We start from the raw sequence: 19,872 nt of genomic DNA on the forward strand, positions 1-19,872 counted from the left end.
GTGAAAGTTTGGCTTGGAAAGTTTTTTTTGCCTGGTCAAAGACAGCTGATGTTTTGCTCGCTGAAGTCCACAAAGGGAAAATGTGAGAGAAGGAGAGCACATAGACGTGAGAAGGAGTTCTACAACGAGAAAGAATATCATGCTGTTTGTATATGACTGCTGTGAAAATGAACTGTGTTTGCGTGTGATCAGGGGTGTATTCATTTTGCCAATTATGTTGAAAAATGTTTCTTGAACGGAATCAAATGGAATGAAATGGGCATAAACACACCTGAATTTGCCCAATAGAACCTCTCTTTTGCAACTCTTGACTGTGCCTGCAGCATACCATCCTGCATCCCACTGCTGGCTTGCCTCTGAAGTTAAGCAGTGTTGGTCCTGGTCAGTCCCTGGATGGGAGACCAGATGCTGCTGGAAGTGGTGTTGGAGGGCCAGTAGGAGGCACTCATTCCTCTGGTCTGAAATACTTTAACTATCCCAGGGCAGTGATTGGGGCCATTGCCCTGTGTAAGGTGCTGTCTTTCAGATGGGATGTTAAATGGGTGTCCTGACTAAAGACCCCTGGGTGGTTAACCTAGGTTTTCCGGGCTAAATTCCCCATCTGGCCCTCATACCATCATGGCCGCCTAATCAACCCCAACTTCCAATAGGCTCATTCATCTCCCCTGTAACTTTTCACCAGGTTGTTGTTTTAAATAAGAATGTGTTCTCAGTCAATTTACCTGGTAAAATAAGGGTTCATTACTTTATTTTTTTACACCCTAGATCGGCTAGATGCAGGCAAGTAGTCAATACCCAATAATACTGGTTGTTACCGCCTTATTTCATCCCAAAAAATCAATGTGATGACAATGAATCAACATGGAAAACTGATTGGATTTGCAAAAAGTCATCAAAGTAAGAGCATTTTGTCGAAAGAAAAATGTACCCAACTTTTTTTCAAATTCAATTCATGTTAGTTGACAACTCAAAACTAACTAGACCTTAAACGGATGTCTGTGCCCAGTGGGGATTATCAATAAACGTTTTGGTTTGTGAGACCACTTTGAAATAAATCTTGGCAGCAAAACAGAGTCCGCTCACTGCAAAACAGTGAGCGGACCATCTCCTTTTTTATCTATGTAGGCTATTATATTATTTTAGCTCCTGCTATTATTTTGGATGTCTGTAAAACCCCTCCATGTAGTCTATATGCCCATCATGGAATGAGAGATGAGATCATCCGGTGACACTATTTTCCTGTAACTATTGCTTGTTTTCCATTTCGTTTGTTAAAAAAATCAAGCCCTTTGTAGTGTTAAGTTCTTATTTTTCAGAGTAAATAACTCACGGACACTAGAGAAGCTTTAACCAAGTTTAATTCTTCCCAAAGGTTCTGTACAGCTGTATTCAGACACCCAAAAGACACCCAGATATTTATATCCCACTTAAGACACTCCTTCTTTCTCTCCAATCCTTACATTTTATGGTCCTACAGGAAGAGATTAAAGAGGGTAACAGGATACCAAACCTTTATTACTCCCTTAAGGGAATCTGTCCTCACCTCCTGACCTCAACCCCTCCTTCCTCTAATCCATCTGTCTTTCCTGTATCAACACCGCGCTCTGCTCACGTCCCCCAACACATTCCACAGCTATCTGTCTTTCTACTGAGGCCCAGTCTCTTTCTCCTTTGATTCTATGCTTCTTTCCTATCATTTATTTAATATCTCAATGTTCAAAATGTCGACTCCAACAGTAGGCTGCCCTCACACTACCATAACCAAAGCTGGTTCAACAGCAATGCGACAGATGTCTTTCTTATCCTGGCCATGTATTAGCCAAGTAGTCTATCCATAAAAGGTTTCTAAATGGTATACTCGCGAGGCTTTTGCCGACATGCTTTTGCAATATTCTCAATTCACATAGGCGTATCTGTAGTGCATACTCCATTCGATCCATCCCATTTCCAAAGAGCACCTCTTGTCCCGTTACCAAAGACGACCTCCTCCAAACATAGGCTATTCAACCTTTTCAGTCCTATAATGCCTTATCAACAGTAGGCCTATGCTATATCTTGCTTATTGAGAATGTGCCTCACACATACAATACCATTTAAGGGAGCCTAGTATTTTTTATTTGAGGAGAAGTGCGATGCTTGAAGGCCTATACTCGTTGAAACCAATTACAACATAATGTTGACTGTCAACACATAATGAGCAAACACTGGATGTTTGTTTTTACTGTTACTGCCACACGTTAATGTAGCCAATGCTATTTAATAAACTGCAGTACCAATCCACAATAGACTAGGATCGGACGATATTATTCCCAGCCAAATGGGAGTTGATGACAACTCAAAGACCGTCAATAATCTACAGAATTTGAGACAAACACATGCAGTATTAAGCCATGGAACTGCTTGATTGTCCAGTGACTGGCCAAGGCCTCCTCACACCTACAACTTGACTGGCCAGTGACTGGCCATGGCCTCCTCACACCTACAACTTGATTGGCCAGTGACTGGCCAAGGCCTCCTCACACCTACAACTTGATTGGCCAGTGACTGGCCAAGGCCTCCTCACACCTACAACTTGACTGGCCATGGCCGCCTCCACACCTACAACTTGATTGGCCAGTGACTGGCCAAGGCCTCCTCACACCTACAACTTGATTGGCCAGTGACTGGCCAAGGCCTCCTCACACCTACAACTTGATTGGCCAGTGACTAGCCAAGGCCTCCTCACACCTACAACTTGACTGGCCAGTGACTGGCCATGGCCTCCTCACACCTACAACTTGATTGGCCAGTGACTGGCCAAGGCCTCCTCACACCTACAACTTGATTGGCCAGTGACTGGCCAAGAGCTCCTCACACCTACAACTTGATTGGCCAGTGACTGGCCAAGGCCTCCTCACACCTACAACTTTATTCATCAAAACCCAACCCTTTAACTCCACTGCCAGCTCTTGCACTCATAATAAGGGCTGTGAAAATATTTATGACACACCCAGACCTATAGCGCTTCCGCCAACACTTAGATTTACAATTGTGTAAGTTTTATTTTAAAAATTGGGTTGAAAGAAATATACAGATTTCTGTCATCTGAAAAGAAACTGGACAATAAATAGTTATTCACTCAGATGAACTTTCTTGCAACAGGATTGACAGTACTGCACGTAAACATGACAATGAGTTAACATAAACACAACTGTTGGCTAATACTCCTTGTGGGAATGTGTGTGAGATAAGGGGAACTGTTTGGGTTTATGAACCATTAAAATGATCAACATTATATTCAATGTACAGTATTTATTATTTCACGTCTGTATCCTTTTGACTATTTGTTTGTTTCTTTTGTCTTATAGAAGAGATTTGGAAAGACTTTCCTGTCAAAACATCCCACAATGATGTGGCCTTATCATCACTGTGTCATAAACAAGCCAGTATTTTTTTCGGACTAAGTGACCTGACAAGGAAAAGATACTAGAACCTGGATTTCTCAATTACTTTTGGCCCTACTCAAGTGAATTACTCTGGGCCCTGATCATAATGTATCAGTCTACATTCAATCTAACATTGAAATACTGTCAGTGTCTTGGCTCAAAGATGTAGTACAAGCTTATAATAGATTTCTTACTAAAATAGCTTGATTATACATTTTCTCGTGTGTCACTCAGTCAAAACACTGCTTATGATTCCCTTGACGTTGGTCTATTAAAAGATGGGTGCAGGAAAAATCTGTTGCGTACTATACAACACCAGCCCCTATTTTGGCAAAGACGTGGACACACACACACACAGCGTCAAACACTGTGGACCCACGCACATAACTCTGTTCTGTAGGAATCTCTCACCTGGGTGAGATCCAGTAGCCTGGATCTCACAACGCTGCGCTCACCATTGTTTTACTTGACTTGAGCAAAGCATTCAGTCTGGTTTAACCAGGGTACAGACAGATCCAGAGCCAAACAGCAGAGAAGAAAGGGAAACTCTCTTTGAAGTTTGGTGCTCCCACCTACACATTTTCCACACCACCTGCATCTTTTCAAACTATCCGAACACACGCTTTCTCAAAATGACATGCCCGGGGGGAGAGAAATGGTTAGGAGGACTGACATGCTATGGGTGTTTACCTGTATATAATACCTAGTCAGTTGTACAACTGAATTGCATTCCACTTAAATGTGACAAACTCCTTTCATGCACAGGAATATTTCTCATAAAAGGATGATAAAGAGTCCGTCTTGCCAACAGTAGCACCATGGACATTATCCAGGAGTTGACATGGACACATCTGCCTTGTGTTAAAACTGAGCAAATGAGGCTATTATTGTGAGGATGTATTAAGAGAGAACCAGCAACAGAAACTGACACCAAATGATCTTTTTTCTAGGTCAGGTTGTTGTAAAGGTTATGGAGACATTTGAGAAGTCTAAGAACAGTTGCATATAAGGATTTAAGTGCCCTTCGTGGCAGGAAAAACTGTCACCATGAAAAGCGAACAGTAAATTGGAGAGCGTTTTGTTGACAAGTTTGACATTTCTGGTAAACACCAGTCTATTAGCACTCATTGGACATTGGCATTGGGAGGATTGTACAATTGTTAGTGTTATGATGTGGAGGACATCTGTATCTATATATTTTACAGATGTAGGATCTTACTTTGATCACCCCGTTACAGGTGACATTTCCTGCAATCCAGGAAATGCTCAACTTGGAGTGTTTAAAAATGCTTCTGAAGTTTATCATTTCCACTTCGAAATTTCAGATTTTCCTTTAGGAAAAATGTCCATTAATTATAATTCACATATTAATTCACATGTCCTGGAGCTGCAGTATTATTTTCCTGCTGTAGCAAACTGTCTCAAATTAACATCTTACATTTGTATATTTCTGTCTGGGCCTCTGATGCTGATGATAAACGGGACAATCCAGGAAGGATATAGAAACCTCTCTTTCGCTCTCTTTATTTCTCTCATTGTCAACCAAGGGTTTTCCAAGGACATTTTAGCTAATGCTGCACTGCTTTTATGGCACAGTGCTTCATAACACTATGGAGTTGCGGGTTCAAGTCCTGCTCCTCAATGGATGCTGACACGTTTCATAGTACCTATCCCCAGCCAGTATCCTGGCGACAGTAGGCTTAGCTATCCAGCTTTTAAAATCTGAATTCGTCCCTGGCCCTTTTTTAATCTCTGATATCTGAGTAATGATTTAATTAACTATAATGACAGAGTTCAAATTGACTGGAAAGTTTTATTACACGGAAAGAGGACGTTCCTAAGAGGTAGACTCTCTTTGAAGTTTGGTGCTCCCACCTACAAATTTTCCACACAATCTGAACGCACGCTTCCTGAAAATGACATGCCCGGGGGGAGAGAAATGGAGGACTGACATGCTATGGGTGTTTACCTGTATATAATAAAAATGTCTCTGTTTATAGTTGAGGTCACGACAAATGTTTTTCCTTGACAAAGTGTGACATTTCAATTAAGGGATGGGAAACTCTGGAGGGGGTGGGGGCCACGCTAAACATGAACTCATCATGAGGGGCTGCAGTTTATTGCGGATCTGCAAGCATTTTGCCATAGGGTGGAGAGAAATGTTTGTAGTTTTTAATATGATATCTGAGTGAGACTGACTAACAAAATCAATGGGGGCCCATCAGCCGGTAATTCGACCCTGATAGGCCCCAGGCCGCCAGTTAAATAAATACACAGTGAGTAATGTCTACACAGGACAGGGTTTCTTTTATGAAAATGTGGCGCCGGACACAGCAGGATTTTAATTAACCGACATTTGAGTAATATACCGAACCCACAGGCATTAGGTGCTTAACCTGATTAGGACGTCCACCCATGGTGCTCAGAATGACAGAAATCCCATTTAGATGAAGGTAATTCATCTTAACAGAAGATGCAAGTCGAGGATGCAATGGCGTGTCATTACCACACACTTTGAAGATGTTAGAAAAACTCTCCACATTGAATTTTCCACAGCCAGCAAGACGAGTAACCAACAGCAAAATCACTAGGCTATGCATAGGCAGCGTGTGAGATTCAAGTTTGCGGGATTTTCACCATAAAAATACACTTTTATAATAAAGCGTTCCATGCATCATCGCATTTGCTGACTTATGGAAGATACAGGCAGTTAGGAAAGCTAAAAAATTGCATCCTGTAGCACAAACTCCAAAAAGTTCTGGGACACTGTAACGTCCATGGAGAATAAGAGCACCTCCTCCCAGCTGCCCACTGCACTGAGGCTAGGAGACACTGTAAAGTCCATGGGGAATAAGAGCACCTCCTCCCAGCTGCCCACTGCACTGAGGCTAGGAGACACTGTAAAGTCCATGGGGAATAAGAGCACCTCCTCCCAGCTGCCCACTGCACTGAGGCTAGGAGACACTGTAAAGTCCATGGGGAATAAGAGCACCTCCTCCCAGCTGCCCACTGCACTGAGGCTAGGAGACACTGTAAAGTCCATGGGGAATAAGAGCACCTCCTCCCAGCTGCCCACTGCACTGAGGCTAGGAAACAATGTCACCATCGATAAATCTACTATAATTGAGAATTTGAATAAGCATTTTTCTACGGCTGGCCATGCTTTCTACCTGACTACCCCTAACCCAGTCAACAGCCCTGCACCCCCCACAGCAACTTGCCCAAAAACTCCCCATTCCCCCTTCACCCAAATCCAGATAGCTGATGTTCTGAAAGAGTTGCAAAATCTGGACCCCTACAAATCAGCCGGACTAGACAATCAGGATCCACTCTTCCTAAAAATATCCGCCGCAAGTGTTGCAACCCCTATTACTAGCCTGTTCAACCTCTCTTTTGTATTGTCTGAGATCCCCAAAGATTGGAAAGCTGCCACGGTCATCCCCCTCTTCAAAGGGGGAGACACTCTAGACCCAAACTGTTAAAGACCTATATCTATCCTACTCTGCCTTTTCTAAGGTCTTCGAAAACCAAGTGAACAAACAGATCACCGACCATTTCGAATCCCACCGTACCTTCTCCGCAATGCAATCTGATTTCCGAACTGGTCATGGGTGCACCTCAGCCACGCTCAAGGTACTAAACGATATCAGAACCGCCATCGATAAGAGACAGTACTGTGCAGCCGTATTCATCGACCTGGCCAAGGCTTTCGACTCTGCAATCAACACATTCTTCTCGGCAGATTCAACAGCCTTGGTGTCGCTAGTGACTGCCTCACCTGGTTCACCAACTACTTCTCAGATAGAGTTCAGTGTGTCAAATCTGGGGGCCTGTTGTCCGGACCTCTGGCAGTCTCTATGGGGGTTAAATTCTCGAGCCGACTCTTTTCTCTGTATACATCAATGATGTCGCTCTTGCTGCTGGTGATTCTCTGGTCCACCTCTACACAGACGACACCATTCTGTATACTTCTGGCCCTTCTTTGGACACTGTGTTAACTAACCTCCAGACAAGCTTCAATGCCATACAACTCTCCTTCCGTGGCCTCCAACTGCTCTTAAATGCAAGTAAAACTAAATGCATGCTCTTCAACCGATCGCTGCCCGCACCTGCCTGCCCATCCAGCATCACTACTCTGGACGGTTCTGACTTAGAATATGTGGACAATTACAAATTCCTAGGTGTCTGTTTATACTGTAAACTCTCCTTCCAGACCCACATTAAACATCTCCAATCCAAAGTTAAATCTAGAATTGGCTTCCTATTTCGCAACAAAGTACCCTTCACTCATGCTGCCCAACATACCCTCGTAAAACTGACCATCCTACCGATCCTTGACTTCGGCGATGTCATTTACAAAATAGCCTCCAACACTCTACTCAGCAAATTGGATGCAGTCTATCACAGTGCCATCCGTTTAGTCATCAAAGCCCCATATACTACCCACCAAAATACATCATCCAGGAGGATCTGTCACGAGTCCTACCGAAGGTGGCTCCCCTTCCTGTTCGGGTGGCGCTCGGCGGTCCTCGTCACCGGGTGGCGCTCGGCGGTCCTCGTCACCGGCCTACTAGCTGCCACTGAAGGTGGCTCCCCTTCCTGTTCGGGTGGCGCTCGGCGGTCCTCGTCACCGGCCTACTAGCTGCCACTGAAGGTGGCTCCCCTTCCTGTTCGGGTGGCGCTCGGCGGTCCTCGTCACCGGGTGGCGCTCGGCAGTCCTCGTCACCGGCCTACTAGCTGCCACTGAAGGTGGCTCCCCTTCCTGTTCGGGTGGCGCTCGGCGGTCCTCGTCACCGGCCTACTAGCTGCCACGGATCCTTTTTTCCCCTTTCTGTTTATTGGTTTCACCTGTTGGTGTTTTAGTCCGGCTGTATTTACCAGTAGGCCCGCCTGCTCTTTGTGCAGGATTGTTTTGTGTAACGTGTGTGCACGTCAGTGGGTTACGTGTTTCCCCTTTCATTGGGTTTGCCTGGACAGTTTAAGTCCCCGTGTTTGGGGCATTTGTTTTGTTGTGCGCCCTGTGCTGTCGTGGGGTTTGCGTATGTTCGCCGTTTTTGTGCATAAAATATAGCGCTACCCTGAACTCTCTGCTTCCTGCGTTTGACTTCTCACCCACTGCACCCAGTCCGTTACAAAATCCCGCACCCTGTAATTGAGTCAGCAGGAGCAGCTGCCAACCCCCTTCCATCGATGGAGGAACGTGTCCTCCATCATACCACCGTCCTCCATCGGATATGATCGGCGATGGATCAGATGAGGGAGAGAATGGACCGATGGGAGAGGAGTGGCCTCCTCTCTTCACCTCCGGTTCCTCCGAAGAATCCACCTTTTCCTCCCTCCGCATCCTTCTTGCGCTCCCGAGGGCATATGATGGAGCGGCGGCTGGGTGCCAGGCGGTTTTTGCTCCAACTTGAACTATACTTGGCTACCGTGAGGCCAACTCCCTCGGGGGAGGAGAGTGTGCGTGTCCTCGTCTCCTGCTTATTTTCCACCATACTTTGCAAATAAATTCATAAAAAATCCTACAATGTGATTTTCTGGATTTTTTTTCCTCATTTTGTCTGTCATAGTTGAAGTGTACCTATGATGAAAATTACAGGCCTCTCTCCGCTTTTTAAGTGGGAGAACTTGCACAATTGTACATATGAGATGAGTAATGCAAGATATGTAAACATTATTAAAATGACATTATTAAAGTGACTAGTGTTCCATTTATTAAAGAGGCCAATGATTCCAAGTTTTGTATGTAGGCAGCAGCCTCTCTGTGCTAGTAATGGCTATTTAACAGTGTGACGGCCTTGAGATAGAAGCAACTATCATAACAACTTTTGAGGTAAGATAGCATTTCTTAATAATGCATTTAGTATTACCCTGCGCTATGGGCAACAAGGTGGTAAAACGCACACAATGATGATCAGATAGAGTAACACCACAACAGAGGATATGTCCATTTAAAGCCTCTTGGTCCGGCAGATGTTATGGGTGTGCCAAGTAACATGTTGGATAAAGTCCATAGAGCTCAAAAGATTCATAAGTTAAATGGCCTTGGAGTCAGTCTCTTTGTCAATATGAATATTAAAATCACCCAACACAATGATTGTATCATAGTTCTCAAGGTAAATAGACAATAGTTCATATAAATCAGTAAAGAATGTAGGGCAGTGCTTTGGTGGCCTATACAGGGATATGGCCAGCACTGGTGGCTCACATTTAAACAGTATAGCATGATGCTCAAAAGACCCAAAATCACCAAATGAAATGTCCTTACAGCTGATAGCATTAGTAAAAATAGAGGCTGTCCCTTTATCTGTTTTCTGATAAACGGTGAAAAGCTGTAGGCCGAAGTGAAGCTTCAAAAAGAGCGGCATTACAGTCTGATGACAGCCATGTTTCAGTGAGAAACATGCAATAAACTTCACGCTCAGTAATGAGGTCATTCACGAGAAAGCTTTTATTTGTGATTGCTCTAACATTTAAAAACTTGGTTGTAAAAATGTTGTAAAAATGTGCTTGTTATTCTATTGGTTAAATTGAGACAGATGCCCCAGGGGCAGAGTGACCCACACCCTCTCTGCCCCTGGGGCATCTGTCTCGTGGTTACCAATAGAATAACAAGCAAATTATTAACGTTACAACCAAGTTTTCTGACAGTAACGAATTTATCACAATGTTAGGAGATAACATTTTGTATAAACTCACTAGAAGGTGGAGTTAAAGGAACATACATGAGGTTACTCACAATAACCATAGTGCCATTTCTACAGGAGTTTATATGCTTTCCAAGTCATCTGTTGCTTATTCTGACACAGAGAACTGGAGCACTACCAGACCATACCCATCAGTCTCTAAAACAGTTTGCAATGTTGCTGGAAATAATCCTGGAACCCCTGCAGATAGGGTGAATCCTGTCTCTTTTAAAATGTGCTGGTTGCTCCCACAGTCGGTTGAAACTTTCTGAACCCCTTTAGTAGTAGGGGAGGGGGCCAGAAATAATTATTATCTTCCCTGTACTAGCGAGGGTGTTTAAATTGTTTTGTAGTTGTTCCTCAGATCACCTAAAACGAAGGTCGTTAAAACCTACGTGAGTGATGATGGTGTCCATATTGGAGTAATTGGCCAGAACCGTGGGCAGGAGGGAGGTGATGTCATGGACACAGGCTCCTGGGTGACAGTGGACCTTGGTCGGGCCACAGATCGCAGGCAGACCAAAATCATCGAGCTACCCACATGATGGTGGTCGTGATGGAATCCGATGGGGAAGTGACCTACTGAACTGCGGTGGCCGTGGGGGAGGTGCCATTGGACGGCCACCGGTTGTTGGTATACACCCAGGATCCGTGCTGATTCCCAGTGCTGGTACTGTAGGTCCATCTCATGCGGGGCAAAGCTGTTTGATAGCTGGATCTGATCTTCTCAGATAGATGAAGAGTGGCCAGACTGACTACCCGATCTCTTATGCCTTGCGAGTGTCCAGTCTCCCATGGGCTGCGGAGTTGAGATTAACATCTGTCTTTTGGATTTGGACAGATCAACGCCGCCCGACTAATCTACAGCTTTGCTATAGGATGTATTTAAAACTGAGATTCGGTTCGCCTGCATTACAGCAAGGTAGGTCTACTTAGAAGCAGGTTATCCTTTTCTCGCAACCGAGCTAACAGCCAGAGGATCTCTTCCCTAAGCTGCTTGAAGGGCAGGAAAATCCCTGTCCATTTTCCAGTTCCACGTTATCTTCATCTTGTGATTGTATGGAAAACATCTCACACCTGACACATTTGTGCCCAGCTATGGATAAAAACACAGGTGGGCTAGAACTGCTAGCGTTAGCCTGCCATTTTCATAATGGCTTGCAGCTAACTGTTACTTAACAGGAATCCGGAACACAAACTTGCGACCCCAGCCGTAAAAGCTGACCACGTCGCAGAATCCATAGCAAATACAAACTTTAGCTATGATTAAAAATGATTTAATTAAAACTATTTCATAAAAACAACAAACAATACACTGTTCTGTTGCTTGCGGATGTTGCCTGGCAACATCACTGTGGGGACGACATCATCGATGCACTTATTAATGCAGCCGGTAACTGAAGTGGGAAACTCTTCAATGCCATCGGATGCATCCCAGTACATATTCCAGTTTGTGCTAGTGAAACAGTCCTGTAGCTTAGCATCTGCTTCATCGGACCACTTCTGTTTTGAACGTATCACGGGTGCTTCTTGTTTGAGTTTTTTGCTTGTAAGCAGGAATCAGGAGCATAGAGTTATGGTCAGATTTAGGGCAAAGGAGAGCTTTTTATGCATTTCTGTGTGTGGAATAATCATGAAATAGAGTTTTTTGCCTTTAGTTGCACAGGTGACATGCTAGTAGAAATTAGGTAAAAAAAACTATTTCAGTTTTCCTGCATTAAAGTCCCCGACCACTAGGAGTGTCGCCTCTAGATAAGCATTTTCTTGTTTGCTTATGGCCCTATACAGTGCGGTCTTTGTGCCAGCATCAGTTTGTGGTGGTAAATAGACAGCTATGAAAAATATAGATATAAACTCTCTTGGTAAATAGTATGTCCTATAGCTTATCATGAGGTATTCTAATTCAGGCGAGCAGAACCGAGAGATTTCCTTAATATTAGAGATGGCGCACCAGTTGTTGTTGAACAAAGAGACACAAACCCCCTCCCTGGAGCTTCCCTGACGCCACCGTTCTGTCCTGCCGATAAAACAGATTAATATTTACCATGTCCTTGTTCAGCCACAAAACACAGGATATTACAGTTTTTCGGATCCCGTTGATAGAATAGTCTCGAATGGAGCTCATCCAGTTTATTCTCCAGTAATTGCACATTCGTCAATAGAGAGTAGAGGCGAATTTATCCACTCTTCGACGTAGTCTCGGCAGGTGTCCAGCACGCCAGCCTTTATAGCGCCATCTCTTCCTTCTTCGAGTGTCGGGATTTGGGTCTGGTCTGGGATAATGAATATGTCTTTGGCCTCTGACCAATTGACGTAGAATCCTCGTCCAACTGAAATCAAATGTTATTGGTCACATACACATTTTTAGCAGATGTTATTGCAAGTGTAGCGAAATGCTTGTGTTCCTAGCTCCAACAGTGCCGTAATATCTAACTAAATGCTTGTGTTCCTAGCTCCAACAGTGCCGTAGTATCTAACAATTTACAACACACAAATCTAAAAATAAAAGAATGGAACTTAGAAATATATAAATATTAGGACGAGCAATGTCTCATATATATACTGTATGAGATGAGTAAAGCAGTATGTAAACATGATTAAAATGACTAGTGTTCCATTATTAAAGTGGCCAGTGATTCTATGTCTATGTACAGTTGGGCAAAAAAGTATTAAGTATTTTATACTGATAACAAGTTCAAACAGGTGCCATTAATACAGGTAACGAGTGGAGGACAGAGGAGCCTCTGAAAGAAGAAGTTACAGGTCTGTGAGAGCCAGAAATCTTGCTTGTTTGTAGGTGACCAAATACTTATTTTCCACCATAATTTGCAAATAAATTCATAAAAAATCCTACAATGTGATTTTCTGGATTTTTTTTTCTAATTTTGTCTGTCATAGTTGAAGTGTACCTATGATGAAAATGACAGGCCTCTCTCATCTTTTTAAGTGTGAGAACTTGCACAATTGGTGGCTGACTAAATACTTTTTTGCCCCACTGTATATAGGGCAGCAGCTTCTACGATGCAGGGTTGAGTAGCCGGGTGGTAGCTGGCTAGTGATGGCTATTTAACACTCTGATGGCCTTGAGATATAAGCTGTTTTTCAGTCTCTCGGCTTTGATGCACCTGTACTGACCTCGTTTTCTGGATGATGGCGGGGTGAACAGGTTGTGGCTCGGGTGGTTGATGACCTTGATGATATTTTTGGCCTTCCTGTGACATTGGGTGCTCTAGGTGTCCTGGAGGGTGGGCAGACCGCACCACCCTCGGGAGAGGTCTGTGATTGCTGGCTGTGCAGTTGCCGTACAAGGTAGTGTTACAGCCCGACAGGATGCTCTCAATTGTGCATCTGTAAAACTTTTTTAGGGGCCAAGGTCGAAATTCTTCAGCCTCCTGAGGTTGAAGAGGTACTGTTGCGCATTCGTCATCACACTGTCTGTGTGGGTGAACCATTTTAGACTGTCAGTGATGTGTACGCAGAGGAAAGTTTTGCTTTCCACCTTCTCCACTGCGGCCCCATCGATGTGGATAGGGGCGGGCACCCTCTGCTGTTTCCAGAAGTCCACAATCAACTCCTTCGTTTTGTTGAGAGTGAGGTTATTTTCCTGTCACCACTCTGCCAGGGCCCTCAGCTCCTCCCTGTAGGCTGTCTTATCATTGTAGTTAATCAACTGCTGTGTCATCTGCAAACGTAATGATTGAGTGGCCACCCAGTCACACACAAAATAGCACAATTGTTCAGGAGCCCATAAAATGTCTGCTATTCCCTCCAGCGTCAAACCTTGATTAGATAGTGATTGTATCCTACTGATCAGATCACAAAACCTACATGTTAATGCAAGGTGTAAACGAAGCTAGAGAGCGAGAGCGAGAGAGAGAGAGAGAGCGAGCGAACGAGAGAGACACCATGTGCGTCAGTGAAAGTGTTTAGACTGGGGATCCAGCCCACTCACACACACTTTCCCGTTAGGCACACATCAACAGCAGTACTTACTTTGGGAATGGGAAGATCATACCAAATAATGATGTTAGAGAACAAGGTTTTTTCCTGTTTTGTATTCTATAGTGTTCTCCTGGTAATCAAGATGTACATCATAGCAATCATCACTGGACAAGTAAGGCTGCGCAAAAAGGTAAAATACTCTGTGCGTCCTAGCTGACAGTTTATTAGGCTAATTCAGTATTCGATGTATGCTTTGAGCGCCGTAGTTCCTAAAGTCAAAAGTCTGCGCTGTATAAACATTGGGTATTCAGTCTCTCTCTCATGTGAAGGCTTTCGCGAACCCAGAGGACGCGCAGAGACATGGTGGCCTCCAGCACTTCAGACAGGATCCAGATGTAGAGCGGTGCCAAAGGTGAGAGGAATGATTACTGTCATCTGGTTTGAATGTAGCCTTGCCTATTGACATTGATGGTAGCAATATGACTACATTTTAAGTGGTCTGAAATTGAACAGTATTAGGAAACTTTTTGTATTTTTCTTAAACATGTGAATGGAGAATTTGATCTGGATTTGGTTGAAATCTTTAGAGATCATTTGTGGCACTTTTGTTTTAAATTCATGGATGTTTGTTCTCCAGCCTCGAGATATGGTTCAGTGTCTGTGTTGTTTTAACTTGTCGGGATATGATCCATGACAGCGGAATAAAAAAACTTTTCTCCTTCACTTGGGGTCCTCTCTGACAAGAGCCATTTGTGACAGGAAATATGTTGCGCTGAGCAGGCATTCATGCACTGATGCACAATAAAATGGAATGCTTCATGACTGGTATCATTTAGGTCCAATGAATTGTGCAGAGTTTTATTAAAAGGCTTCTAAAGTTTAATTTCCATGTACTTTAACATTTCAGACTTGATTTGCCCAATGAAAAATGTATCAACCCCTACAAAAAAAAATGTAATTGTGTGGAGTGAAGTTTAATTCTTATCAGGGCAGGTCTCCTACAATAATATTAGTACAGGAGTGGCTTTGTAGCCAGAGGGGAAGCCATTTAATGGTGGTTTCCGTCTGCCCTCCTATTCATCTTTAAACTCCTGTGGTTTCTGTCTGCACTCCTATTCCTCTTAAAACTAGAGGGGTATATGCTTGTCCAGCTCTGCTAAAATAATCAAATATTTAAAGGTCACAAGTACATTTTGTTTAGTCAAATCCATGGCAGGTCCTGGGTCCTTTTCCATATCTTGATGTTGAGTGGTACTTTAATTAAACAAAGTAAGATGAACAACACACTGAAGTTATCTGAGATCAACCTTCATCCTCTTCCTTCCTTTTTCTGAGCAAATCTGATTTCATTGGAATGAAAGTTTGTAGTATTGAGTCTACAACTGTTTAGGCTCTTGAGGGTAATTGAAATCCATAGTCTGTGTTTTACAACTGACTCAGCTAGCCGACGGTAAAGCCCATGCTTAAATAGAGACATTCTATAGGTCCATTTAGAGACAAAGACTTGAATACCTGAGAGGAATGTTCCTCTTGTGTAAAAGTGTGTGTCAGTCAGAGGAGAGGAAGCCTTACTAATCGATCTGGCCGGGGTATCCAGGAAGGATATTGATCTCATCCCGTCAGTAGAGGATGCCTGTTTTTTTTTTTTAAATGCCTTCCTCACCATCTTAAAATAAACATGCCCCATTCAAGAAATGTAGAACCAGGAACATATATAGCCCTTGGTTCTCTCCAGACCTGACTGCCCTTAACCAATACAAAAACATCCTATGGCGTTCTGCATTAGCATCGAACAGCTCCCGTGATATGCAACTTTTCAAGGAAGCTAGAAACCAATATACACAGGCAGTTAGAAAAGCCAAGGCTAGCTTTTTCAAGCAGAAATTTGCTTCCTGCAACACAAACTCAAAAAAGTTCTGTGACACTGTAAAGTCCATGGAGAATAAGAGCACCTCCTCCCAGCTGCCCACTGCACTTAGGATAGGAAACACTGTCACCACCGATAAATCCACTATAATTGAGAATTTCAGTAAGCATTTTTCTACGGCTGGCCATGCTTTCCACCTGGCTACCCCTACCCCGGGTCAACAGCACTGCACCCCCCACAGAAAATCGCCCAAGCCTTCCCCATTTCTCCTTCTCCCAAATCCAATCAGCTGATGTTCTGAAAGAGCTGCAAAATCTGGACCCCTACAAATCAGCCGGGCTAGACAATCTGGAACCTTTCTTTCTAAAATTATCTGCAGAAATTGTTGCAACCCCTATTACTAGCTTGTTCAACCTCTCTTGCGTGTTGTCTGAGATTCCCAAAGATTGGAAAGCAGCTGCGGTCATCCCCCTCTTCAAAGGGGGGACACTCTTGACACAAACTGCTACAGACCTATATCTATCCTACCCTGCCTTTCTAAGGTCTTCGAAGGCCAAGTCAACAAACAGATTACCGACCATTTCGAATCCCACCATACCTTCTCCACTATGCAATCTGGTTTCAGAGCTGGTCATGGGTGCACCTCAGCCACGCTCAAGGTCCTAAACGATATCTTAACCGCCATCGATAAGAAATAATACTGTGCAGCCGTATTCATTGATCTGGCCAAGGCTTTCGACTCTGTCAATCAACACATTCTTATCGGCAGATTCAACAGCCTTGGTTTCTCAAATGATTGCCTCGCCTGGTTCACCAACTACTTCTCTGATAGAGTTCAGTGTGTCAAATCGGAGGGCCTGTTGTCCGGGTGTCTGGCAGTCTCTATGGGGGTGCCACAGGGTTCAATTCTTGGACCGACCCTCTTCTCTGTATACATCAATGATGTCGCTCTTGCTGCTGGTGAGCCTCTACACAGACAACCTCTACGCAGACGACACCATTCTGTATATTTCTGGCCCTTCTTTGGACACTGTGTTAACAACCCTCCAGATGAGCTTCAATGCCATAGAACTCTCCTTTCGTGGCTTCCAATTGCTCTTAAATACAAGTTAACTAAATGCATGCTCTTCAACCGATCGCTAACTGCACCTGCCCCTCCGTCCAACATCACTACTCTGGACGGTTCTGACTTAGAATATGTGGACAACTACAAATACCTAGGTGTCTGGTTAGACTGTAAACTCTCCTTCCAGATTCACATCAAACATCTCCAATCCAAAGTTAAATCTAGAATTGGCTTCCTATTTGGCAACAAAGCATCCTTCACTCATGCTGCCAAACATACCCTTGTAAAACTGACCATCCTACCAATCCTCGACATCGGCGATGTCATTTACAAAATAGCCTCCAACACACTACTCAATAAATTGGATGCAGTCTATCACAGCGCCATCCGTTTTGTCACCAAAGCCCCATATACTACCCACCACTGCAACCTGTACGCTCTCGTTGGCTGGCCCTCGCTTCATACTCGTCGCCAAACTCACTGGCTCCAAGTCATCTACAAGAACCTACTAGGTAAAGTCCCCCCTTATCTCAGCTCGCTGGTCACCATAGCATCACCCACCTGTAGCACACACTCCAGCAGGTATATCTCTCTGGTCACCCCCAAAACCAATTCTTCCTTTGGCCGCCTCTCCGTCCAGTTCTCTGCTGCCAAACACTGGAACGAACTACAAAAATCTCTGAAACTGGAAACACTTATCTCCCTCACTAGCTTTAAGCACCAACTGTCAGAGCAGCTCACAGATTACTGCACCTGTACATAGCCCACCTATAATTTAGCCCAAACAACTACCTCTTTCCCTACTGTATTTATTTATTTATTTTGTTCCTTTGCACCCCATTATTTCAATCTCTACTTTGCACATTCTTCCACTGCAAATCTACCATTCCAGTGTTTTACTTGCTATATTGTATTTACTTTGCCACCATGGCCTATTTTTTGCCTTTACCTCCCTTCTCTCACCTCATTTGCTCACATTGTATATAGACTTATTTTCTTATTTTTCTACTGTATTATTGACTGCATGTTTGTTTTACTCCATGTGTAACTCTGTGTCGTTGTATGTGTCGAACTGCTTTGCTTTATCTTGGCCAGGTCGCAGTTGTATATGAGAACTTGTTCTCAACTTGCCTACCTGGTTAAATAAAGGTGAAATAAATAAAAATAAATTCACTTTTAGGAAGAGACCTGGATAAGCAGCTATACTCCCAGGCTCTTGTAATGGACGGTTTCTACGCTCAACGTGTGTGTGTGTGTGTGTGTGTGTGTGTGTGTGTGCGTGTGTGTGTGTGTGAGCGTGCGTGCGTGCGTGTGTGTGTGTGTGTGTGTGTGTGTGTGTGAGCGTGCGTGCGTGTGTGTGTACTCATCTTGGTCATGCTAAGATGGAGGTATTTCCCTCTGTTATTCACGAGGCTAAACCCCTCCCTAATGTTGGCTAATCGAAAAAGTGTGTTTGTCAGTGTGTGTGATGTTGAGTAATCATAGCGGAAGTGTTTTCACTGTTTGGGCCAGTGCCAGACGGCTGAGTCAGACAACCGTATACCGTAAGTTCTGGGAATTAACTTATGATTCAAAACAGATGTGTGAACATGGAGTTGTGTGTATCCAGGCTACTAGCTGAGTACAAACCGCTTAGTTATTCTCTTAAAAACCCATACCATGAATATATTCAATATCTAAAAATATACATGTAATCTAATATTATCTTTCGTGTGTTTCAGGGCTCACCGTAACGACATGGAGAATATCGTCCCCTTCCTGTTCCTGGGGGCCGTCTACTCCCTGATTGGCCCGTCGCTGGCCGTGGCCCGCGCTCACTTCCTGGTCTTCTTCCTATTCCGCATGCTCCATACGCTGGCCTACCTCTGTGTCCTGCGGGCACCCACGCGCTCCCTGGCCTACGTGATCGCCCAGGTGCCCTGCATCTCCATGGCCGTTCAGATTCTCGCGGCGGTGTCCTCGAATGGGTGTTCTGACTTTATTGGTGACCAATCTTAGTGGATGATTAGGGCCTGATAAGAGCAGTAGAGAATACTGCTTGTAAGAGGGAACAGATATTTTTCATATGAGGGAAATCCTAAAGACTGCATTGTCATCAGACTGCAATGCTACAATAGCAGTTTGTGCCTCTCAGCAATGCTCTATGAAGTGTACACTGTTGTGCTCTAGCTAGTACATCTTCATGTAGTACTGTATTCTTTTACATCTTAGTCACATAGCAGACACTTTTATCCAGAGCAACTTGCAGATGCCTTACTCAAGGGCACATAGACAGATGTTTCACCTAGTTGGCTCGGGGATTTGAACCAGCAACCTTTCAGTTACTAGCCCAATGCTTTTAACCGCCAGGCTACCTATATGCTACAGAATGTTGAAGTCAATTGACTCCCTCTGAAGGTCATGGGGACACTACTCTCGGAAGAAAAAGTTTAACATTTCGATTAACATGTAACTTTGTAACCAATTATTTGGGTTGACATGTTTTTTTTTTCATACACAAGTCAATGTTACTTGTTTTCATCTTTTACATTCTGTATTTCTTGTCATTCAACAAGTGGTATTTTTGTAGAAAAGTCTGGGATGTAGTGACCTATTTGCTCAAACCAATCCAGTATTTTAGAAGTTGAACTGAAGAGCAGACATGTATAACACAAATCATTTATCATAATGCATTTTTTAAATGAAAACAGAAGAAAACGGTTGAATACCATATTCTAAGGAATATTTCTGGTGTGGTGGTCACTGTATTTGCTTACAAAGCATTGGCCACTAAGCTATCACATGATGGAGGATGATGACTATGTCAGATATGTCAGGTCTACCACTCCTGTCGATGGGCTACGGAAGGGTTAGGAGGTTTGTCCTGATCACAGGACTTGACTCACT

The 19,872-nt window shown here is 43.8% G+C and overlaps 1 protein-coding gene across 1 annotated transcript; it reads left to right on the forward strand.

Moving 5' to 3' along the window:
• Positions 1–14,023: 14,023 nt before the first annotated feature.
• On the forward strand, positions 14,024–19,691 carry LOC115120183 (prostaglandin E synthase-like). The gene is made up of 3 exons (XM_029649082.2): positions 14,024–14,243; positions 14,383–14,465; positions 18,708–19,691. Exons 1-3 carry the CDS (start codon positions 14,112–14,114, stop codon positions 18,982–18,984), a joined length of 492 nt encoding a protein of 163 aa, XP_029504942.1. The 5' UTR covers positions 14,024–14,111; the 3' UTR covers positions 18,985–19,691.
• Positions 19,692–19,872: the final 181 nt, after the last annotated feature.

The sequence above is a fragment of the Oncorhynchus nerka genome, linkage group LG19 (genome assembly GCF_034236695.1).
Source record: "Oncorhynchus nerka isolate Pitt River linkage group LG19, Oner_Uvic_2.0, whole genome shotgun sequence".
Lineage (NCBI taxonomy): Eukaryota > Metazoa > Chordata > Actinopteri > Salmoniformes > Salmonidae > Oncorhynchus > Oncorhynchus nerka.